Source organism: Podarcis tiliguerta (assembly GCF_965153285.1).
Source record: "Podarcis tiliguerta genome assembly, chromosome: 13".
Taxonomy (NCBI): Eukaryota; Metazoa; Chordata; class Lepidosauria; order Squamata; family Lacertidae; genus Podarcis; species Podarcis tiliguerta.
In genome coordinates this window covers 53,099,160-53,123,554 of record NC_139546.1, presented here as the reverse complement: position 1 = coordinate 53,123,554, position 24,395 = coordinate 53,099,160, and the positions used below count along the sequence as shown (strand labels likewise).

General features: G+C 49.9%; 2 protein-coding genes and 1 long non-coding RNA gene across 13 annotated transcripts in view; 2 read left to right on the top strand and 1 right to left on the bottom strand.

The window, feature by feature from the left end:
* Positions 1 to 21,868, top strand: part of PLD2 (phospholipase D2) — a 39,450-nt gene extending 17,582 nt beyond the window's left edge. For both annotated transcript variants that reach the window (XM_083410111.1, XM_083410110.1), the window contains 16 exons: positions 1,065 to 1,214; positions 1,320 to 1,403; positions 2,134 to 2,212; positions 2,432 to 2,542; positions 4,461 to 4,640; positions 5,522 to 5,654; positions 7,637 to 7,755; positions 9,398 to 9,514; positions 11,087 to 11,191; positions 12,359 to 12,447; positions 14,967 to 15,080; positions 16,842 to 16,891; positions 18,001 to 18,135; positions 18,253 to 18,406; positions 19,254 to 19,365; positions 20,221 to 21,868. In XM_083410111.1, coding sequence (XP_083266237.1) covers positions 1,065 to 1,214; positions 1,320 to 1,403; positions 2,134 to 2,212; positions 2,432 to 2,542; positions 4,461 to 4,640; positions 5,522 to 5,654; positions 7,637 to 7,755; positions 9,398 to 9,514; positions 11,087 to 11,191; positions 12,359 to 12,447; positions 14,967 to 15,080; positions 16,842 to 16,891; positions 18,001 to 18,135; positions 18,253 to 18,406; positions 19,254 to 19,365; positions 20,221 to 20,445 — 1,957 coding nt within the window. In that variant the 3' untranslated portion in view covers positions 20,446 to 21,868. The remainder of the gene's footprint in view (positions 1 to 1,064; positions 1,215 to 1,319; positions 1,404 to 2,133; positions 2,213 to 2,431; positions 2,543 to 4,460; positions 4,641 to 5,521; positions 5,655 to 7,636; positions 7,756 to 9,397; positions 9,515 to 11,086; positions 11,192 to 12,358; positions 12,448 to 14,966; positions 15,081 to 16,841; positions 16,892 to 18,000; positions 18,136 to 18,252; positions 18,407 to 19,253; positions 19,366 to 20,220) is intronic.
* The window catches only part of LOC310663235, a 56,298-nt gene continuing 49,349 nt past the window's right edge, over positions 17,447 to 24,395 (bottom strand). Inside the window, exon 3 of the long non-coding RNA XR_014504414.1 lies at positions 17,447 to 17,585. This is a non-coding gene — a long non-coding RNA (uncharacterized lncRNA). The remainder of the gene's footprint in view (positions 17,586 to 24,395) is intronic.
* MINK1 (misshapen like kinase 1) overlaps positions 22,507 to 24,395 on the top strand; it is a 57,232-nt gene continuing 55,343 nt past the window's right edge. For all 10 annotated transcript variants that reach the window (XM_083410035.1, XM_083410034.1, XM_083410031.1 and 7 more), the window contains exon 1: positions 22,507 to 22,724. In XM_083410035.1, the coding sequence (XP_083266161.1) occupies positions 22,668 to 22,724 (57 nt within the window). In that variant the 5' untranslated portion in view covers positions 22,507 to 22,667. The remainder of the gene's footprint in view (positions 22,725 to 24,395) is intronic.

Sequence of the window (24,395 nt, the reverse complement as noted above, 5' to 3'; positions counted from 1 at the left end):
CTCTGAGGAACGAGCGGAAGGAGGATGGGAGAATCTCAGAATTGTAGAGTTTGAAGGGACCCCGTGGGTCATCTAGCCCAACCCCCTGCAATGCAGGAATAATAATAATAATAATAATAATAATAATAATAATAATAATAATAATAATATATTGTATATATCCCGCCCATCTGGCTGGGTTTCCCCAGCCACTCTGGGTGGCTCCCAACAGAATAATAATAATAATTTATATATACCCTGTTCCAAGATGGCGGCACGTTCATACGCTCCGGCTCTAATCTCCCAATACTTCACCTACTCACGCACAAAACTGGTAAACAACGGGCTCGCAAGAAAAATAGGGGTTTTCTGTGTAATCTCACTGCAGACAAGTTGTGCAAGTGACATAAAGTATTTCAAGTTCAATCTGGCTGGCTTTCCCCAGCCACTCTGGGCGGCTCCCAACAGAATAATAATAATAAGAATAAGAAGAAGAAGAAGAAGAAGAAGAAGAAGAAGAAGAATATCATCTTAGCTTTGCAATTGAGTAGATTGGAAGTCTAACACAAGGGTGGGGTGAGGGGTGTGGTGGATGGTGAAGGGAAAAGGAATTATCTCTGGGACTGAATGTAGGTATGTTAGAATATTCTTAAGGATTGTATGAAATGTATGTTTGTATGCATGTATATTCGTAATATGTGTGTATTAATGCTAAATTATTTTAACAATAAAAACTTTTCATATAGTAGTAGTAGTAATAATAATAATAATAATAATAATATAATATCTCAGCTAAATGTGGCAACCCTCAAGATATTTGAAGATGGCTCTCCTATCTTTCCCAGTCTCCTCTTATGGAACCTCCAGGTCCAGAAGCAGTCTATCTGGATTCGGAGATCAGGGTCCCCCGCGGGGAGCGGACACCGGTCTTCCTGGGCCCCCTTTGGCCTGACTGGCCACAGGACTCATACGCTGCTCTCCCCAGAGTGGCTGGGGAAACCCAGCCAGATGGGCGGGGAATAAATAATAAATTATTATTATTATTATTATTATTATTATTATTATTATTATTATTCCCAACCCAGGTCTCTCATCCTGAAGTGCAGCAGCTACCGCCAGGCCTGCTGGTGGTGCCAGGAGATAACCGAACTGGCCGAGGGCAAGGGCAGAGATTTCCTGCGGCTGCATCGCCACCAGGGCTTTGTGCCCCCTCGCAAGGAGACCCCTGCCCGCTGGTGAGCGCTGGGGGGGGGCATGGGCAGGGCAGGCGGGTCCTCAGCCCCCCAAACTCTCTCTCCCCCACACACTCACCCTTCTCTTTCTCTGTGACCCACTTTTAGGTTTGTGAACGGTGCCGGGTATTTTGCGGCGGTGGCGGAGGCCGTGGCGCAGGCGAAAGAGGAGATCTTCATCACGGACTGGTGGTCAGTGCCGGGGGGGGTGTCTTTGGTTGGGGGCCACCCGGCCTCGGAAGTGGGGAGGTGCTTAGCTTCCCAAAGTGTCCCCCCCCCCAATCTCCATATTTTGTGGAACTGCCTGCCAACAGAGATCTATGGGTGCTATACAAATGTAATTAATCATCATAATAAATAGGTTCTCTCCTTTTTTTTGGAAAAAAGATATTCCTGGTCCCAAAATAGGGGGGCCAGAAATGGACACCGTGATCCCCTCCCTGCTCTCCTCTCCGCAAGGCCGGCCTGTGGGAGACCCGGGTGCGAGGTTTCTGTGCCCAGCCAGAGGGCAGCATCTAATATTATTTATTAAATTTATATTCCACCCTTCAGCTCACAGGATGGCTCACAACTCAGCTTCTAGGCAAATCCCAATTGAATGGGCAACGGGGGCTAATAATAATAATAATAATAATAATAATAATAATATTTTATTTATATCCTGCCCTCCCCAGACGAAGCCAGGCTCAGAGCAGCTAACAACAGTAAAACAATACAGCATTCTAAAATCAATTCGTTATAAAATCAGTTCAAATGATCCGAGGGGGGGGGCCCTCTTGCTTTTAAATGCAGCCCGTGCGGCCATGCTAAATGCGGGATGGAGCCCCCAGCCCCACTCTTTTCCCTCCCTGCGTTGCAGCGGGCTGGACTAGATGAGCTCCGGGGGTCCCTTCCAACGCCACGATTATTCTGTGATTCCCAGGCTCAGCCCGGAGATCTACATGAAGCGCCCGGCCCAGTCGGACGAGTGGAGGCTAGACCTCCTTTTGAAACACAAAGCGGTGAGCAGCCCCCCCCCGCCTGAGGTTTGGGGTTGGGTGGGGGCGCCTTTATTCTTTCCTTTCCCCTCCCCACCCCACATCGCAGCTGCTGCTGTCTTCCTGCGCCCCTCCATCTTTTCCCCTTGCCTCTTGAGCTGTGCGTCCTGCTTTTTCGTGGGGTTGGGCTGGATGACCGCTGGGTGCCCCCCTCTCAACTCTGCCCTCCTGCCATCCTTTCAGGAGCAGGGGGTGCGCATCTGTGTGCTGCTCTTCAAGGAGGTGGGCTTGGCCTTGGGCATCAACAGCGACTACAGCAAACGGGCCCTCATGCTGCTGCACCCCAACATCAAGGTAAGGGGACCCCCCCCCCCACACACACTTTTGCACAACCGGCCGGGGCAAATTCGCACCGGGGGGTTTGCCCTCTTCCCGCTGTTCTGTCTCTGTGTCTCCCAAATGGCCGTAGCCCCACAGACCCACCGTTCGTGCCACACTGGGCAGTTCCCAGGGGCAGGCCTCCAAGGTCAGACTTGAACCCTGGTCGCTGCAAGTTCCTAGTCCTCAACACAACAGTGAAGATGATCTGGGAACCAAGCCTGGTGAGGAACGGTTGAAGGAGCTGGGTATGTTTAGCCTGGGGAAGAGGAGACTGAGAGGAGTAATAATAATAATAATAATAATAATAATAATAATAATAATAATAATAATAATTTATTTATACCCCACCCATCTGGCTGGGCTTCCCCAACCACTCTGGGCGGATTCCAACAAAATATTAAAATACAGTAATGTATCAAATATTAAAAGCTTCCCTAAACAGGGCTGCCTTCAGATATGAGAGCCATCTTCAGGTATCTCAAGGGCATGGAAGATGGAGCAAGCTGCTCCAGACGGCAGGACTTGAACTCATGGCTTCATGCTACAAATTGGAGATTTTTAAGCCGAGGTCTGGCTGAGATTCCTGCATTGCAGGGGGTTGGACTAGATGACCCTTGGGTTCCTTCCAACTCTACAATCCTATTATTCTATTCTTCTTCTTAGAATCATAGAATCATAGAGTTGGAAGAGACCCCAAGGGCCACCGAGTCCAACCCCCTGCCAAGCAGGAAACCCCATCAGAGCACTCCTGACATATGGTTGTCAAGCCTCTGCTTAAAGACCTCCAAAGAAGGAGACTCCACCACACTCCTTGGCAGCAAATTCCACTGTCAAACAGCTCTTACTGTCAGGAAGTTCTTCCTAATGTTTAGGTGGAATCTTCTTTCTTGTAGTTTGGATCCATTGCTCCGTGTCCGCTTCTCTGGAGCAGCAGAAAACAACCTTTCTCCCACAATGGCAAATCATTTAATTGCTGAAAGTGCAACAGCAGGGATCATTCAATTTGTAACTTAAGAGTTAATTCTATTCACGTTTATGTTTTTATTTATTTGAACAATTCATTTATTAATAATTTCAGCATAACAATTTATCAAAGACATATCATCCTCGTCCCCCCCCCATTTTCCCTCCCCCCTCCCCAAGAAAAACCCACCCTTCCCTCACCTCCCCTCTCTGGCTTTTCAGCACATGTTATTCTCCGCATATTATATTTCCCTCCCAAAAAAATTTATCAGTTTTCACAATATTATAAACAAACAAACACATAAGACAAACAAACATAAATCATAGCCTTATTGAAAATTACACTTATTAACTTTGTTAAGTGACTTCCTCGCTTCTCCTTGGTTGAATTTCATTGCATGTCCTTTTAACGGATTTCCAAATCCCAATTCTTATGAAATTTAACTTAAACATTAACATCCTTAAATCTTCACCTTATGGAATTAAACATATTAATTCATCACTTAACATAAATAAAATCCTAAGCCAATTAAGTCTCTGCAAGCTATTTTCAGTTAATTTAGCTTAACAAATTTAACTAGATAATCATTAAATTTAATCCACTCTTCCTGATACTCCTCCTCCTTCTGGTTAGGTTGGCTAGAATAGCCGACCTGTTCTCCGCATATTATAAAATCCTTAAACTATCTGTCTGTATGTTACCAAATTATTCTATTATTCTAAGCCTGTGAAGTCTGAGAGGCAGGAACTGGCCACCCCCAGAAACTTCGCAGCCCAGGGGGTGGGATTTGAACCCTGGTGTCTCCCAGGTCTAACCCTCTAACCACTCCACCACACTGCCTCGGGGCAAGAGGGTGGCTGGGTGGGCTTCCCAGACCCGCACACAGGACTGAGCCACCCTGAAATGTCTCTCTGCCCCCCCCCACAGGTGATGCGCCACCCTGACCACGTCTCCTCCATCATCTTCCTGTGGGCCCACCATGAGAAACTGGTGGTGGTGGACCAGTCCGTGGCCTTTCTGGGCGGCCTGGATCTGGCCTATGGGCGCTGGGACACCCACGAGTACCGCCTGGCGGACCTGGAGGGCGACGACTGCCCGGCCCCCAAGGTAGGGTTGGGGGGTCCCTCTCCTTGCTGTCCCCTTTTTCCGCAGACCCCCAGTCTCGTTCCCCCCTCTCAATGGCTTTCTCTCTGTTCTTGGCTCTCCCTGAGCCCCCAAACGCGTTGGCCCAGCACCAAATTGTCTGCATCTCCCCAAAAGTTTGCCTTCAGGCCTTATTCCCTGTGTGCCATAAGGACTATGCCCTTGGCTCATGAGCTGCCTGCGAGTTCTGACGCCCTTTTTCCTTTGCAACTGCTGTTCTGATTCGTCTGCATTCCATGACATCACAGCCACACTTGGCCAATGCCTGGCAAGCAGGTTCAGAGCAGGCAAATATGTGCCACCTAGTGGCCACCAAGCCCAGGAACGCTTCCATCACCCTCTTTTTGCTTTCCTCTTCCGCTCTTTTCCCTCTTGCTTTCCTCTGCAACTGCTGTTCTGATTCGTCTGCATTCCGTGACATCACAGCTGCACTCGGCCAATGACTGGCAGGCAAGCGGGTTCAGAGCAGGCACATGGGCGCCACCTAGTGGCCGCCAAGCCCAGGAACGCTTCCATCACCCTCTTTTCGCTTTCCTCTTCCGCTCTTTTCCCTCTTGCTTTCCTCTGCAGCTGCTGTTCTGATTCGTCTGCATTCCGTGACATCACAGCCACACTCGGCCAATGACTGGCAGGCAAGCGGGTTCAGAGAAGGCACATGGGCGCCACCTAGTGGCCACCGAGCCCAGGAACGCCCTTTTTTTGCTTTTCTCTTTCTCCCTGTCATCTGTTTCTGACTCGTTCCTCCTCTCCTCTTCTTGCTTTCCCTCTCCCTCTTTCGCCCCCTCCCTCCCCACAGGGACGCTGGTAGCCACCTTCTCCCCCCGCTGACCCCCTCTCTCTCTCAGGGCGGAGGGGCTGCCCTTCCGGGGGGGGACGAAGCCCCCGTTGACCTGGCCACCAACCAGCGGCTCTGGCTGGGCAAGGACTACAGCAACCTCATTGCCAAGGACTGGGTGCAGCTGGACAGACCCTTCGAAGGTGGGTGAGGGGGCTGGGGGGGGTCGAACCCGGGTAAAGCGGGGGTGCCCCAAAACCATGTTTACCTTCCCGCCCCACCCCAAAACTGGGAGCTGCCACGGGGGTCCGTTGCAGTAGAAAAAAGACAGTCGCGGAACCGAGAACTTAAACAAAACAAATGAAATACCGTTGGAAATCCCCAAAACGAGAAGTAATCGGCTGGAAATATTATCGTACAGAATTAAACCAAATAACAAAAATCAACAGGTTTAAGGAAAGCCTAGAATCGAACAAAGCCTTAACGGGATGCCGGCTGCAAACCTCGTTTCAGTGAACTGTTCAGCTTCTGCAGAAGGAAATAGAGAAATCATAAACCTTAAATGATTTTAAACAAACTCAAGAACAGGGCTGAAACATTTTTTTGAGTTTACAGAAAAGTTTTAGACTGAGCCCTATTTGGAGAAAGCCAAGCAGTGGTAATAAGGAGCTGAGGACTCAGCTGTGAAAACGCTAGTATTGCCTTTACAAAAAGGTTTAAAGAACCTACATAGCACAAATTCAAAGAAAGGAGTACAAGATAAGCTGTTTTAGATTTTGAACAAACTCAAGAACATGGTCCCATGGTCTAGATGCTGGTGTTAAAGGCTGATTACTTCTCGTTTCAGGGATTTTCATGGTATTTAATTTGTTTTGTGTAAATTTATGGGGGTCCATTGCAGCTGTGGACTGGGGTTTGAGGCAGGGGGTCCCTCCCAGCCCTACCTGGAGGGGCTGTCAGGAATCGAACCCAGGACCTTGCGCCTCCAAAGCGGATGCTCTTAGGAGCAGAGCCACGGTGGCCCTTGGCTTTGAGTGGTGGGGGTGTTGGGGGTCAGGGGGGTGCAGACACAGAGGGATGGCTGCTCTCTGGGGATAAGCAAGCACCCACACACCAACACTCCCCCAAAGTTGCAAGGTGGTAGGGGCAGCTGTACTGGTGCAACCCCCCCCAAAAAAGAATTTTATTTGCTTCTACGTCTTGGGAAGTTACCCCTCCCTCAGCTTCTAGGCGTAAGTAGTGTCTGCAGAATCAGGCCCATCTAGCCCAGCTCCAGTAGCCACCCAGGGACCCCAAAGGGAAGCCCCCCCAAGCAAGATTGGAGCCCCCCCTGCAGCTTCCAGCAACTGCTGCCTTTATTAATTTAAATTAAACACTTATACAAAGAATTTACAACCTCATACTACAAAAAGAAAATTAAAGAAAAAACAATTAAGAAAATAGAACAGAAGAAAATACAGGAAAAAGAAAGCAGAAAAAGCAAATTTACGTACATAAAAAACCCCTTTAATCTTCCTAAGTAATACTTAATTAAATACAAAAGACTTCTGACAAAACGAGTCTTCCAATCATTCTCGTTGTACTGTTTATACCGTCATTATTTTTTTCTGCACAGTTGTATATTCTTTAATATTGTTCCCGTCCACAAACGGCTATTTGTTGTGTTTACAAGTATCACTCAAGTTCTGCTAATCTGGTGTGGTTGGTACAATATGATCTTATATAACCCTTAAATATTCTCCATTCTCCGAATATTTTCTGGCTCAATACTCCTCTAACTCTTCCCGTCAGTTTTGCAAGGAGTTCCATAGTTCAGCTGTGCGCTGTGTTTTGAATGACATTATTTAAAAAAAAATCTTCAAAGATTCACCTTCGCTGGATGTCCAGTGTTAGAGGAGAGAGGGGAGAAAATTTCCTCTCTACCCTACTATGCCGTGCATATTCCTGTCCCCCCAAAACAAAGCCCCATGGTCCATCACTGGGTCTGGTGTGTGGGGAAGCACCCAGGGGCAGGTGTAAGGAGGGAGGAGGCGATTCTGCCAGCCTCTGCAATGTCTCCACTTTGCAATTCCCCTTAAGCCTGGCTGCTGGATCGGGCCCAAGGGGGCCTGATAGTGGGGGCTTCCAGGGCCCCAGCCCCTCCCCGATCCTGCTGCCCGGGGGGCTAACAGCAGGTGTGGGTCAGATTTCATTGACAGGTGCCAGACTCCCCGGATGCCATGGAGGGACGTTGGGGTGGCCGTTCACGGCCTGGCCGCCCGGGACGTCGCACGACACTTCATCCAGCGATGGAACTTCACCAAGGTGAGTCGCGGAATTGCAGAAATGTAGAGAATTGCAGAATTGTCCCTTCTTGCAGTTTGGATCTTGCCCTCCGAAACTACCGTATTTTTCACTCCATAAGACATACCTGACCATAAGAGGCACCTAGTTTTCAGAGGAGGAAAGGGGGAAAGCCCCGGTTTTTTGAGGATTAGCTCACAGTTGTGCAGCTTCTTTTGCAAAGGGAAAAAATCCTGTTTTTATGGGCTTCAACTGACAGTTCTGCAGCTTCTTTAGGAAAGGAAAGGGAGCTGTTTCTACAGTTTCCAGACAGATAATAGTCACGTGTCGCTGGGGAAACAAACAGCCTCCGTCTGCAGAACATTCGACAATTGAGGCCTGGGCAAGGGGGCGAAAAGGGAGCCAGCGACCGACCACACATTCGCTCCATAAGACGCACAGACATCTCCCCTTACTTTTTAGGAGGAAAAAAGTGTGTCTTATGGAGCGAAAAATACGGTAGCTTGCTCCATCTTCCGTGGGGCAGCCCTTCAGGTGTTTGCAGGTGCATGTTGAGGGGAAGGTGTGTAGAGATGGTGGGGCTGAACAGCACCCCCACCCCCACCCCCAGATCTGCCGGCAGAGCCGACAAATATCTCTTCTGCCCCCCCCCAGCCAATAACCCCCCCCTTGCAAATACATACAATTCCAGGGTTAAGACTGTCTGAGTGCAGCAGATTCGGGACTCGACGGCTGCCTCTGCTGGGCAAAGATGCTTCTGGGGGGTGTCTCCCCCCTCCTGATTTTCCTTTCTTTTCCCAATTTTTTTTATTCATTTTATAACACAACGAAGCAACACAAACAGAAAAACAAACAATACAAACCATTCTTATCCTTATTTTTTCTAAACATTGTTAGGTGGGCTTCCCAAGTCCCCCCTATCTGATTTTCACTTTACCTCATCTTTAGCAGTTTACATATATCATATTTTTTAACCATTTTTTTATCACGCTTACATTTACCATAAAAACCTTCACATTTTATCACTTACAAATAATACACTTTTAAAATGCACTGTCTTCTACTTCTAACCCTACAGCCTATATCCGCTTCCAAAGCTATTCTAGGATTTAAATATTAACATATTTTTTCAAATATTATTTAAACTTCTTCTTCCACCGTCTCTTCTCTCTGGTCCCAGAGTCTCCCGGTCAGTCCGTCATCTTCATCTGCCATTCTTTGATACAGTGGTGCCCCGCAAGACGAATGCCTCGCAAGACGGAAAACCCGCTAGACGAAAGGGTTTTCCGTTTTTCGATGCGCTTCGCAGGACGAATTTCCCTATGGGCTTGCTTCGCAAGACGAAAATGTCTTGCGAGTCTTGAGATTTTTTTCCGCTCCCCACCCCCTTTTTCTAAGCCGCTGAACTGCTAATAGCCTTTGAGCAGCTAATCCGCTAATCCCTTAAGCCTTTAATAGCCGCTAATAGCGCTAAGCCGCTAAGCCGCTAATAGGGTTGCTTCGCAAGACGAAAAAAACCGCTAGACGAAGAGACTCGCGGAACGAATTAATTTCGTCTTGCGAGGCACCACTGTAGTTGGTAGATCTTGTTCTTCCAATTCTTTGCTCGTAATATTCTCGCAGCTGTTGTGGCAAACCCTCCTTCTGCTTTTCTTCCCCCCAGACCGTGAAGCCCAAGTACAAAGGGCAGAACTACCCCTACCTGCTCCCCAAGTCCCATCGAGCGACGCCCCTGCAGGTCCCGTTCGTCGTGCCCGGGGCTCAGACCGCCAACGTTCAGGTGAGAGGCTGGGTGGCGCTCTCTGCGTGGGCAGATTTCCCATCCGGGCACCTGGCTGGTAATAATAATAATGATAATAATGATAATGATGATGATAATAATAATAATAATAATAATAATTTATTATTTATACCCCGCCCATCTGGCTAGGTTTCCCCAGCCACTCTGGGCAGCTTACAACAAAACACTAAAATACAACAACCTATTAAACATTAAAAGCTTCCCTAAACAGGGCTGCCTTCAGATGTCTTCTAAAAGTTTGGTAGTTATTTTTCTCTTTGACATCTGGTGGGAGGGCATTCCACAGGGCGGGTGCCACTACCGAGAAGGCCCTCTGCCTGGTTCCCCATGACCTCACTTTTCGTAATGAGAGAACTGCCAGAAGGCCCTTGGAGCTGGACCTCAGTGTCCAGGCCAGTGGCGTAGCGTGGGTTGTCAGCACCCGGGGCAAGGCAAGTAATTTGCACACCCCCCCCGCTGCACTGTCCCTCCCCCAGATAGTCCCTCGCTCTCTCTCCGCACCGCACCGCACACCTGGAACCCTCCCCTCCACAGTGGGCGGCGACCCGGCGGCTCGGATCGGATTCGCACAGCCATCACTGCAGTGAGAGAGAGTGAGTGAGCCAGGTAGGGGCAGACAGCTGCGAGTGTGAGCGCGCCCCCCCAGATGTTGCGCCCGGTGCGCCCGGCCCCCCCTGCACCCCCCACGCTACACCACTGGTCCAGGCTGAAGGATGGGGGTGGAGACGCTCCTTCAGGTATACAGGACCGAGGCCGTTTAGGGCTTTCAAGGTCAGCACCAACACTTTGAATTGTGCTCGGAAACATACTCGGAAACAATGAACGTCTTTCTGGACTGGTGTTATGTGGTCTCGGCGGCCGCTCCCAGTCCCCAGTCTAGCTGCCGCATTCTGGATTAGTTGTAGTTTCTGGCTCACCTTCAAAGGTAGCCCCACATAGAGCGCATGGCAGAAGTCCAAGCGGGAGATAACCAGAGCATGCACCACTCTGGTGAGACAGTCTGAGGGCAAGATAGGGTCTCATCCTGCATACCAGATGGAGCTGATAAACACTGCCCTGGACACAGAATTGATCTGCGCCTCCATGGACAGTGGTGAGTCCAGAATGACTCCCAGGCTGCACACCTGGTCCTTCAGGGGAGGGGCACAGTTGCCCCATTCAGGACCAGGGAGTCCTCCACACCTGCCTGTCTCCTGGCAACCGCAGGGACAGGATGCTAGACCGGATGTGCGCCCCTTTGACGTGATCCAGCAAGATATTCTCGCAGCCCTATCGGATTTTGAGCTTGGTTTTTCGTAGCGTTGGAAGGGGCCCTCCCCAGGTCATTTAGTCCAACCCGGGCAAGACCTGTTTTTGGTTTTCAGAGCGTCTGGGAATTGCGAGGGGTGCGTGAAAAGGTGAGGGCAAACAGGAAGGGCCCCAGGCCTGCTGAGCCGGGCTCTCTCTTGCACCTTCTCCTGCTTGGCCTGCCCCGCCTCGCAGGGCTGTCGTTCTGTGGCTGTAGGAGAGGTAAAAAAAAGAGCTTTTTTGGCCTCCCTCCGTTTCCTGCAGGTGTTGCGCTCTGTGGACCGCTGGTCAGCCGGCCTCCACGAACACTCGATCTACAACGCCTACCTGAGCGTCATCAAAGAGAGCCAGCACTACCTGTACATTGAGGTAGGTCTTGAGACAGGTGAGCGGAAGGGGGGGACTCTATGGGGTGGGGGGTGAGACTGAGACCTCTTCCTCTTCCTTTGGGCCCAAAGGAGAAGGATGGGGGAAATGGGAGTCAGGGAAAAAATTCAAATTTGTGGGTGGGGCAGTAGAGGAGCGTGTCATTATTTCCGTGAGCGTGAGTTGCTTTGAGCTGCTTTTATTTTAGTATATTTTATTTTACTTTGCCAAACCTTTATCAGGCATTACAAATATAGGCCATCATAAAACATCCACATATAAAATATATACAAATAAACAGCCATGGCAAAAATATGTAATAACGAGGATTTTCATTGGAATGTCTTCCCACTAAATAGCGGGAAGCCCAGAAAAGTAGGATTCTCTGACAAATCCAAATTGTGCGGATTTGCTAATTTTCACATATTTTGCGCCATGTGGGCTGTTTTGTATATTTCTTGGAGCTTTGCAGGGCGAAGGAATTCCTGCTTTTAGCTCCTAGAAATTCTTCTCAGCTGCTTCTCCAGAAGCTTCTAAAGGTTCAGCAAGCGTTTACAGATTTTAAAACAGCTTCTTGGGAAGCTTCTCAATACCACATTGCTTGCTGAGATGTGATTTTGACATACACATCGCCTTGCCTTATTCATTCTACATGCAACCCGGGAACTCTCTTCGCTTTGAACTGCTTTTAAGGTGGCAACCCACCTTGGAACCATAGAGTGGGGTGCAGATGCTGTTAAGTTGTGGGTGAACATATCAGATGACACAGCAATTCTTCAGACAGGCCCAGAACAGAACTGGGCTGAAGGGTTCAGCCAACCTGCTTTTATAGAGCTCAACTACAATGCAACAGTAACAGCTATCTGTAACTATCCAATCACTGAATGTCACTTTCAATTCCTTATTTGCATATGTGGACCTGAGTGGAAACTATACAGTATCGCCCTGCTGGCCCAGGGTGAGAACTTCAGTACATAACAGATGAGCAAGAGGGTCTCTTAGGAAGGGCAGAGTGCAGCTTTTTTTTAATGCAATACATGCAGCTAAGAGGAGCCCTGGTTTTGGGAGGGAAAGGCGGGGGGTTTCTGTTTATGTCTTTTGCAGCACAGACACCTCTCTCTATCTCTCTCTCCTCCCTCACCCACGCACCCTCTTTTCTTCCTGCTCCAGAACCAGTTCTTCATAAGCTGCGCAGACGGTCGTTCGGTGATCAACACCGTGGGAGACGCCATTGTTGACCGAGTGCTGCTTGCCCACAGGTCTGTCCCTGTTTTGGCCCAAATTGAGATTGGCTGCAATGGCTCATTAGCAGGGGGCGGGGTAAGCACTCTGCACATGCTCAGTGGGGCACAACTCTTCCCTTTCCAGGGCTGCAGGGCACACTCCAGGCCTCCGGGTTCAAGTTGCTCCCTTCCCAAACTCGGCTCGGAGGCGCTCCCATAAAAACAAAACACGAATGCCGGCCTGCCAGGCAAAAAAACATGTGCATTGATTATTCCTTTTATAAATGGCTAGAGATCTGATAGCTATAACATTCCAACTAGCTATAACATTGCTTGGCTTTTTTAAAAAAAAGGAAAAATAGGATCAGCTGGAGAAGGGTTAAATGAATTAAGAAAAATGAAATGTGGATCTAATTATTGGAGCCCTTTGTTTTGATTACAGTGGTACCTTGGCTCTCAAACTTAATCCTTTCCGGAAGTCCATTCGAAAACCAAGGCGTGCTTTCCCATAGAAAGCAATGCAAAACGGATTAATCTGTTCCAGACTTTTAAAAACAACCCCTAAAACAGCAATTTAACATGAATTTTACTATCTAACAAGACAATTGATCCATAAAAGGAAAGCAATAATCAACTTACTGTACTATAAAATAAATAAGACAGCATTGTAGATGATAAAAATTAAAATTAATTTTTGTTCCTATCTGCACTGATGATAGTCATTGTTTGGATGGGGGGCTTTTATCCATTTCCACAGTCACACAATCAGTCAATCAATCAGTAGCTGAACTGGGTTCCACACAGTCACAAAAACAAATTAACCGAAAAAGCCTCAGAAACGCAAAATACATAGCAAAAACAAAAGCGCCAAACTTAATCCATTCTGGAAGTCAGTTTGACTTCCGAAATGTTCCAAAACCAAGGCGCAGCTTCTGATTGGTGCAGGCGTGCCGGAAACAATAGCTGACAGCCGCATCGGACTTTGGCTTCTGAAAAACATTCAAAAACCGGAACACTTACTTCCAGGTTTTTGGCATTTGTGTACCAATGTGTTGAGTACCAAGATACTACCATATAGATATTTGTAGTGTTGGAAGGGACCCCCCCCCCCCCAGGGTAATCTACTCCAACCCCCTGCTATGCCACCTTAATCCTGAAATGCTGTTCATGGTGGGAGCAGGTATATTTTGTGCTTATACCTGGCAGCCCCTACACTCTGGAAGTCGCTGCCGATTGATGTCAGCCTTCAGCTGTATACTGAATGTAAAAACATTCTTGCTTCAATAATAATAATAATATCTTTATTGTCATTGCCCCCTTTGGGGACAACGAAATTACTTGACTGCTCCATAAAAACACTAATTAAACAATACAGTATAATACAGCAAGGGAGATTAGATGACTTTCAAAGTCCGGGCTTCCCATTCAGGGCCGAGATCGCTCTGGAGAAGAAGCTGTTCTTAAGACGGCTCGTTCTTGTCTTCATCGTCCTGTATCTCCGTCCCGACGGCAAGAGCTCGAAGAGACAGTGACCAGGATGTGATGGATCTCTTACTATGTCCAGTGCCTTCCTATGGCACCTTGTGGCATAAATCTGCTCTAAGGTGGAGAGTGGGCAGCCAACAATGCTCTCTGCTGCCTTCACAACCCTGCACAACCCCATCCTGTCCTGGGTAGTACAGCTTCCGTACCACACACATAAGCCATAAGTGAGCACGCTCTCAATGGCACAGTGATAGAAGGCAAGCAGCAGTTTCTGCGGAAGATGGTTTTTCCTTAGTATTCTCAAAAAGTACAGTCTCTGCTGCGCCTTCTTCACAAGCCCCCTTGTGTTGACACTCCAACAAACCTGTCCCGGATGCTTAGAAAGCCAGTGTGAATTTTAACCAGCATTCAGTACTTGAACCTTTGCATGTTTCAAAGTATTGCTGGTTTTATTGTTTTTTTGTAAAGGGACTGTTGTTGCTGGCTTCCTCTTTTTACCTAATTGATATTGACTTCTGTAATAATGGTTTTGGTATGGGGGGGGGGCGGAAATAATTTTTGAAATGGGGGAAACAAAAAACCAAGCAATCCCAGAGGCATTTCCAGGGTGCCAGGCGCAAAGTGTTTTTTTGTGGGGGACTCGGGGGCCAGGAGGGACGCAGGTGGTGCTGTGGGTTAAACCACAGAGCCTAGGACTTGCCAATCAGAAGGTTGGCGGTTCGAATCCCCGTGACTGGGTGAGCTCCTGTTGCTCGGTCCCTGCTCCTGCCAACCTAGCAGTTCGAAAGCACAAAGTGCAAGTAGATAAATAGGTACCACTCCGGCGGGAAGGTAAACGGCGTTTCCGTGCGCTGCTCTGGTTCGCCAGAAGTGGCTTAGTCATGCTAGCCACATGACCTGTAAGCTGTACGCCAGCTCCCTCGGCCAATAAAGCGAGATGAGTGCGCAACCCCAGAGTCAGTCACGACTGGACCTAATGGTCAGGGGTCCCTTTACCTTTACGGGGGCCAGGAAGTGCTTCCGGGGGCCACAGCCACTAACCACGGGTGGGGTTTTCCCCGCACTTGCAGTGAGAAGAAGCCCTTCCGGGTCTTTGTCCTGCTCCCGCTGCTGCCTGGGTTTGAGGGAGACATCGCCCAGGGCGGAGGAAACTCCATCCAGGCCATTCTGCACTTTACCTACAGGTGAGTTTGGAAAGTAGGGCTGGGGGGCTGGGTCAGGTGCAGGACACAGCAATGGGGCTGGGGGCAAAGGCAGGGAGGCTGACTGCGAGGGGTGCAGGATCACATGCTAATTTACCGGTTTTGCTTCGTTTGCTTTTTTGACAACCGCACTTTTGCATCCTGCGCGCATTAGACATGCGCGGTGTCGTCCTGGTGCAGCTGGAAGTCAGCTGGTTGAAGCCCCACAAGTATAAACCAGAGCAAGGTGGAGGGCTTGAAAAAGCACTTTGGGCCCCACATCCCCTTGGGGGTGCCTGGCACATAAAGCGTCTTTAAGCTGTTGGTTTTCCTTGAAGAGCAAGGCCTGCTCAGTGCGCCAGTTCTGGGCAAAGCAGATCCCCCCAAGATCTTGTGCAAGCTTCCCAGATCCCTGAGAGATCTCACACCATCCTCTCAGGTTCTCGTGAGATTTCGTGCAAGTGTCACAGGTCCCCACCAGATCTTTCAGAGCTTCCCAGCCCCAGCACACTGCCCCCCGAGAAAGGAAGAGAGCTTCAGAACTCTTTTTTTGCAGCAGGGCTACTTGAAAAGAGCTTTCCTGCTCTCTCTCCACCTTGCTTGGGGGCAAGGCCTGCTCAGCACTAGGTCTGGAGAGTATTGGGTCCCCCACCAACCTCTCTCACCCCCTCACCCACTAGCCATGGGGCAGCTCCAAGGATTTGGGTCTCCAGGGTTTTCATGTATAGGCGGAACCCTTGGAGGCAAACCCCTGCGCAAGATGCGATTGCACTGTAGATTATCCCCCCCCCCCCCCGCCGCTGCCATTCCCCATTTCCCCTAAGATGTTGTTTCACAAGGTTTTTGCTTTGCACCCCACCCTATCTCAAGGTGTCAAGGAGGGTCCCCAAGACAGGCTGGGAGGGTCTGTCCATATTCTCTCCCCCCCCCCCAATTTTTTTTAATTGATTTTAACAAGTATAACATATAGAGCATACAAAAGAAGACACAGTACAATACTAAAAGGGGGGGGGGGAGAAACAAAAATATACACATATTCCTTCCAAAGTTCCTTTTAATTTCCATTGTTAACTGACTTCTTCAAATCCCCCCTGAGTTTCATTGTATCACCTTGTAACAGCTATCCAATATCCTCTTTCTGAAAATAAAATTAACTCTCTCAATTTACTATCTTCTAGTCTTTTCTTAGTAATCGAAATCCACAATACTTAACAATTCATTCTTATTTCATTCCTAAGCCTATTTGGTACTTTCAAGTATCTTCTAATTATCTTATATTACAATATTTGGCTAAATAGTCTTTAAATTTCTTCCAATCTTCTTGGTACTCCTCCTCTTTCTGATTGCGGATTCTCCCAGTCAGTTCGGCCAGCTCCAAAAACTCCTGCATCTTCATCTGCCATTCTTCTGCCGTTGGTATTTCTTGAGATTTCCATTTTTTAGCTAATAGCAGTCTTGCCGCTGTAGTGGCATACAAAAACAATCTAACATCTTTTCTGGGCAATTCCAATCCTGTTATTCCAAGTAGAAAGGCTTCTGGTTTTTTAACAAATGCATTTTTCAACATTTTTTTCAACTCATTATAAATCTTTTCCCAGAAGTCTTTCACCTTAGGACATATTCCCCATTCTCAGCGGGGTGCTTTGGGTTGATATCTAGAGCTGGGTGGGGGGGCAACAGGGTGGTGGGGAAGGAGGTACATTGGGGGGGGGGACACACCCTAAGTGACTCCGCTGTCTAATTTTCCCGTGTCCTCTTTCCCAGGACTCTCTGCCGTGGGGAGGCATCCATCGTCAGCCGGCTCAAGGCAGTCAGTAAGTGGGGGGAAGATAAGCCTTCTTCTGCCCCCTCCCAGCCCCAAACATACTGGAGAAAGCTCAGAACTCTTTGCCTGAGACTGCATGGGGCAGGGTGTCTCTCTGCCAACCGTAGTCAGAAGGAGGACACAGAGGGGGCTTGTGGTTCTGCTTTGGGGCTGTGCCATGCTGCCCCTAGCTAAAAATCCCTCTCCTACAATCCCAGGTACTATCTGGGCTAAGTCATAGAATTGTGGCACCCCTGCAATTCAAGAATCAGCTTCCACAGGGCCAAGGGGTATCGCGTTCCCAAAGCAAGGAAGGATTGGACTCTGGTTAATAGAATACAAACGAGGCTTGACCAGCAAGACTCTGGGAGGAGTGCCAATAATAATAATAATTCCTGTCCACCCTCTGGCCCAGGTCGTTTTATTCACAAAACAACTTTTTACACGGTGTTCGTAAGAACCAATCAGATTTCCTCTGAGTATTTCAAAAAGCCCCACGTGGGACGAAGTCAGCTCAGAAGAAATTCTTTTAACTACAAAGAAACTATTTCCTACTTGAGCATGCATACATAGTTCACAGTAAATAAAATAGGAATAAAAGGAGGATTGCAGTCAGCAAAACCCCGGAGGTCATAAACAGGAGAGACAGGATGGCAGTATTTACCATCTCCTTGTGAACTCTCTTCCTGGCCCTTAAGATCCACCTAAAGATTAACAACTACATCCTTATGTACTGAGGATCCCTGATGAAGCAACTGGTCTGTGTTTCAGAATCCTTATACTTGCCTGTCAGGCGTAGAGAAAGCAAATGGCAGAGGTGGAGGGGGCTGTGGGATTCGATCAGAAACGATTGTCAATGAATCGAACCCAGTCAACGCCATGCTTCCATAGCGGACACAATGGCGTGCTCCATATTTCATAATTCCTCATAGCAATCCCACCTGACACTCTGCACCCCTACAGAGGGGAAAGGCACTTTACACATGCTCTGAAGTGCCTGTTTCTGCGCACTTTGCAAGCTCCAGAGTTTACCCCCTGGAACCGGAAAGGGAAGCCCCCACAGGTCGGGCGCAACACTGTCCCGCTAACACCCACCTCTCTCCCTCTTTCCTCGAAAAGTGGGGGACGACTGGAAGAGCTACATCTCCTTCTGCGGGCTGAGGACCCACGGGGAGCTGCAGGGGAAACTCCTGACGGAGCTGATCTACATCCACAGCAAGATGCTCATTGCGGACGACCGGCGAGTCATCATCGGTGAGGAGGGGGGCCCTGGGAACGCCTCTCCCCGCAGGAGGCCACTTGCAGCATCCAGCGTGGGCTGCCCCCCCTCTCATTTCCCTTAATGGCTCCCTTGCTTTCTCCTGCCCCAAGGCTCAGCCAACATCAACGACCGGAGTCTCCTGGGGAAGAGGGACAGTGAGCTGGCTGTCCTGGTCGAGGACACGGATCTGGTGCCATCCGTCATGGGCGGGCAGGAGTACCAGGCGGGGAAGTTTGCCCTGAGCCTGCGCCTCGATTGCTTCAGGTGGGTGCCGGCAGGGTTGTCTTCGTCGTCTTCTTTTTTAATTTTTCATTTTCAATGCAAAATGACAACAAAAATTAGAAACATTGAATCCAAAATAAAACAGTGCAAACAAGAAAAAAGTAAAAACAAAAGAGAGAAAGAAAAAAAACCCACACATCTACAAATAAAACCGTATCATCATTCTAATCTAGTCATTACATACATATACACATATTGACTTCCTTCCTTTGTTCCAAGACCTCCAAATTTTTACTCTTTCAAAGTTGTTGTGTCTAAGGTAGATTGTCTTTATACTTTTCACACCGTTTTTCTCTTTCTTTAACCCTGCAAAGCATCGTTCATTATAGGCTTACTCCAGAACAATGTTTTCTCATATACTCTTTAGCACAGGGTTGTCTTCTGGGGGTAAGGGAGGAACCGAGTCAGGGATCAGGGCCATGGGGCCTAGAGACCCCCAAGCCCACTGTGGGAGTCTGGCTGGACAGCAGTGCAGGTGAGAAGGAACTCAGGGTCCCAATCTTCTTGGAAAGCCATCCTGGTCAGTGCTTTGCTGCCTCCTGCAGCGGTGAGTTCCATAGTTCAACGAGGGGCTGCGTGAAGAAGGACTTTATCTTTCTGCATCTCCCAACGTTCACCCTCTTTAGTTGCCCACAACGTCTGCTGCTGTTTTGACAGAGGGAGCAAAACTGTCCTTTCTCCAGTTTCTCCCTGCCTTGCCTCTATCGGCGGCTATCGTGTCGCCTCTTCTCTAAATTCAACCCTCCAGAACAAATAATCTGCCTGGGGCTAGAGCGGCTTTGTGTGTCGCTGACCTGGGCAAAACCCCTTTTTCCTACCCCGCCGGCAGGTGTGTTTTGGGGGTGGACTCTGACCTGGACATTCAAGACCCGCTCAGTGACCGCTTCTTCTGGGACGTCTGGCAAGCCACAGCTTCGTCCAACACCAGCATCTACGACAAGGTGCGTAGCGGACTCCCAGGGGTCATCCAGTCCAGCCCCCAGCAGTGCGGGAATCGCGACGGAAGCGTCCTGGAGAGAGGCAGACACCCGACCTCTGCTTAAAATCCTCCTGGGCAGGGAGGGTCTTAGGTTCCCCATTGCTGCCCCATAGCTTTCCCTTGGAGCAGGATCTTGCTTCGGGACAGCACCCCGACTCCAACAGGTGTTTGTACCTCCTTGAACAACAACCTCGTATCTACGGGATGGCCTCTCCCGGTCTGCCCCGCGGAGGACCTTAAGGTCCATGAATAATCATAGTTTAGAGGGCCCTAAGGAAGTCAGGCTATCCTCCACCAGGGCCAGGGCCTTCTCAGTGGTGGCTCTGACCTGGTGGAATGCTCTGTCCCATGAGACCAGGGCCCAGCAGGATTTCACTTCCTTCCGCAGGGCCTGTAAGACAGAGCTATTCCACCTGGCTTTCAATTTGAACTTAGCCTGATCTTTTATTCCCCTTCCTTCCCTCCCCCTCCGCTTTTATGAAGATTACCTGCTCTGAGACCCCAAAGCTAACTCTCCCCTGGTCTCCTCGCTGGCCCACGTAGGACTAATTCAGCCAGCTAGCCTTGGTGATCATCTAATGTTTATTGGATGGATTTCCCCCCTAAAATTGAATTCTGAATTTATTGTTATTCACGTTTTATACTGTATTTTATGCTTTTTTTGTTGCATCAATTAAGTGTTTTAAATTTGTTGTTAGCCAACCCTGAGCCTGGTTTTCTGAACCTGGAAGGGCGGGGTATAAATATTATTATTATTATTATTATTAATGCTGGGCATTTTGTTTTCTTTCCCCCCGCAATTCCTCCTCTCCGCCAGGTCTTCTCCTGCCTCCCCACCGACGCCGTCAAGTCCCGGAGGGACCTGCAGGATCACATCAGCAAGAAGAGCCTGGCCTCCGAGAGCCCCATCCTGGCCCGGGACCACCTTCAGAAGGTGCAAGGCCACCTGGTCCAGTTTCCCCTGGAGTTCCTGGCAGAGGAGTATCTCCTGCCCCCTCGCAACAGCAAGGAGGGCATGATCCCCGTGGAGGTGTGGACTTGACGCAGCAGGCGGGGGGAGCCCCGAGGGGAAAACAGGAGGCAGCACGCAGAGAGCATTTGCACTCTGCACGCGACCCGTGAGCCTCTCTCCCCCATTTGCAGCTCCGGCTTCTCTGGATTCTTCAGCAAGGAACGACTCTTGTCATCGGCCAGAGCTGGGTGACGGGACACCACCCTCTGGGGTCACTTCCGCCATTGCGAATTAGTTCAAGGGCTTTCGCCAATCTGGTTTAAAGCCACAAAACGCTTCTCTTCCGCCGGCACTAATTTTGTATTCCAAAGTGAGGACGGTCCTGTCTCATTTTCCAAAAACCCGAAAGCTTCCAGGAGGTTGTGATGGAGCACCCCAGCAATTTCTGCACCCCATAGCTTCTCTCAACCTCCCTTGTTTCGGAACCACTTTCCGTTTAAATCCGGCGCCTTAAGTTGGGTGTGAAACCGGTTCGGCTGCAGCGGAAACAGCAGGAACTGTGCAAAACATTACTCCGTCGCAGCAAGAAACGAACGATGCTGCTTCCTCGGTGCCTTAAGAAGAAACTCCACTTTAAAGCAATAATAAAGATTCCATTAGTCCTGAGACTTTCTGTCGCCATTTCTCCCAGTGGGATCCGGAGACGGCTGCAAATATCTTGGCCCGTTTCAAATCTGGTGCAACTGTGCTCTGTAAAGGCGAGAAATTGGCATATAGGAAAAGCTTTGAAGGGAAACATGGTGGAGGTGGAACTGTTGAACTGGAAGTTGTTTGTAAAAAAAATTGGAAATTGAATAAAAAATCATATTGGGGGGAAGGAGGGGAAATGGATCCGGCCGTTCCTATGATAACAAGGCAGATGGGGGGGCTCTCCGCCCCATAGTCCAGGGGCAGGGCGGCCATGTGTCCTCTTTTCCAGGGGTAAAATCGGAGACAAATTGCATTTATTTGCTTGGAACGGCTGCCGTCGCGTCAGCGTCTTTGCTCTTCAAAATATGGCAACCCTCTAAGACCGGTGACGGGGCTGATCCGGATCGTTAGCATCGCCTACATTTGAGGAGGGAGACGATCCGTAGCAAATTCTGCCTCTAAACAAAAACACGACGTCCTGTTGTCCCTCTCAGATCTGAGAGGAGCTTCACGGCCCCTTCGTGGGAGCATTCGAACCCTGATCTCTCCCAGGTCTTCGTTTGGCTGTCTATATTTAAAAGCTTTGACAAACGGCCGGATATTTAAAACACAGCTGCCTGTCCCAGGCGCTGAATCGGCTCCGTCTCCCTCAGAGCAGTAACAGGGGCCCATCTTTATTTAAAATTTAAACAAGAGATCCAAAATGCTGGTGCACCTTTATTTTTTGCATTTATTAATGATTTTCTTGTCCTCTTCTTTTGGCAAACTTCTTTTGGGTTTGTTTTTCAAAAAGCAATCCAATTTAATAAAGAGTAATAACAAAGCAGTGTATTCATTTTACGAAGCAAAATAATAGTAAATGCAATCTTTATTTTGGGCCGTGTTGTTTGCGATGGCGCTGTGGTTATTTCTGAAGCGCTAAGAAGCCGCCTGCGAAGCGGCAGGGTGAAGATTACACAAAGTAATCCAATTGATGCATTAAAACGAGAGCGGCAGTTTTAATTGTTTTAGGCGGCGTTAGGTGGTGTTTTCTGTGGAAATATGGACCTCGACAGGGACAATGTCTGGGCGCCTCAGGTGTTTTTGGCCCTCGAGTTTCTTCAGGCGACGAATCTGTGGGGCTTTTTCACCTCACGAAAAACCGCCGCTAGAAAAAGGCGGGAAAACCCGGCTCCCCGCGCCGCTCCACGGAGCATGCGCCTGGGAGCACTAGCGTCGCCCCTCCGACTTCCGCCACACTTCCCTGGAGCGTGCAGTATTCGACGACGTGCAAGTCCCCGCCCCCCGTACGTGCTTTCACGTCCCTTCCGCCACCCTTCGCCTTCCGCGCACGCCCCTCTGCGCCTGCGCCGCCCAGGCCCTCTCCGCGCCGTGACTTCCGCCGCTCCCCGCCTCTTCCGGGCCCTCCAGGCGCCTGCGCGGGAGCCGCCTCTCCCCGCCGCCGCGCCTGCGCAGTGCGGCGCTGCTTTTCCCTCCCTGGCGCCTGTCAGTCCGTCCGTCGCTCCGTGAGGGGAAGAAGAAGAGCGAGGAAGCGAGGGAGGAAGAGGAGGAAGAAGATGGGGCCGCGGCAGCAGCAGCAGCAGCAGCACTGAGGGAGGGGGGACGAGCAGCCGCCGCCCGCCATGGCCGACCCGGCCCCCGCCCGCAGCCTCGACGACATCGACCTCTCCGCCCTCAGGGTGAGCGGGGGGGGGCAGGGAGGGGGGTCAAAGGTCAGGGGAGGGGGAGGGAACAGGAATGACACAGACTAACCCCCCCAAAAAAAATTTCTTCCGTGGGGCTGGGAGGGGTGAGGCGGGGGCTGCAGCTGTGACGCCCCCCTCGGTGCAGTCCGTGGGTTGGGGGGGCGCCAGGAGGGTGCCCGGGTTGGAAGGCGTCGGCGAGGCCCCCCCCCCCGCCATGCCTCTGCTGCAGGGGCGAGCCCTGCCGTGTCATCCCCCCCCCCCGGCAACCTGCAGCACCGGGGGGGGGGGAGGGGGCGGGCTCGCCTCTTCCTCCTCTCTCCTTCTGGCCCCCCCCCCCACGACGCAGCCCTCCCTTCTTCCCTCCTGGTTGCTGCAGTCGTTTTTTGTGGGTGGGGGTTGCCCTCTCTAGATCAGCTGCTGGGGGGGGAGATTAGGGAGAGCCAGCCCCCCAGCAAATGGATGGTGGGGTGGGCAAAGCAGGGGGTGGGGAGACGCCCACCTTCTCCCTGCCTATCTTGCTTTCTGGCTCCCAATCGGAACACGCACATATTTTAGGGCGGGGGGGGGGCACAAGGGTGCGCTTTAAAAAGCCGGATTGTGCTAATGGGCCGGCAGACCTTTCCCCCCTCCACCTCTCCCACCCCGCCGTTTCCTTTCGAGGTTCTGTGTTTATAAAGCCTTCTTTCTGGGCCCTGCAATCTCCTTCCTGCTGATTTTTAAAAGGCTTTTTTAACCCCTAAACTGGCAGGCAGCTCCCACCTTCGACTGGGCTGGTTCCGTGGTTGTTAGCTAGCCTGCGCAATCTAACTTGCTCTATGAATATTCGTCATCCGTAATAACTCTTGCCACCTGAATTTGCTGAATTCGCTTTACCCCGGTAGAGTATCGCCCTGGTCGTTCAGTGTCACTGTTACCTGACAGTTTTGGGATAATTGTTGCCTTGCTATATTTCAGGCCCGCTTTTAAAAGTGTGCCTTTTGGTGTTCTGGAGCCCCTGGGGTCCCCATAGCTCAGCTCGGGTCTTCATGCTTTCCTCTGCGAGTTCCTTGCTCAGAAACTGGAGGGTACAGGAGAGACTGGGATCACCTCTCCCTTTCCTTCCTCTGTTGCCTTCCTCCCACGGCAGTGAAAATGATTGATATACTGGAAGCTCCTTTCTGCAGGGATCTGCCTTTCTTATGAAGCCCCATTTAGTACCAGGCATAACTGCTTATAAATACCAATACCCTGATCAGCAGGCTCTTTGTAATGCTTTGAAAAATGACCCTTTTAAAGAGGAAGATTTTACTGTCCTTGCTTGCAAGGTGGCTCTGGGGATACAGCGATGGGAGAAGTAACTTTCCTCCTCCTTTCCTTTTAACCTTCATGCTGCGCCTGCTGCAGCTGATGGATTTGCCTAAAATGCCCCCCTTTGCAGATGGCACCTGGGAGGGGTGCCTGTCCGAGGCCTGTTTGCCCTCTTGCTGAGCGTAGCAGTAGGCTTTTTCGTTTGCGTGCGTGAGTGTGCTTGTGGCTCCTGTTTCTTGCAGTTAAAAGGGAACTTGGTGAGTCATGGTTGGTGATGTGCAGGGCTGGATTGTTGTGGCGAGATTTGCCACTGTGGGGTTTACGAGGTGGAGTTTTTCACCTGTTGCCTCCTCCTCCCGAGTTGTTTTCCTCACAGGC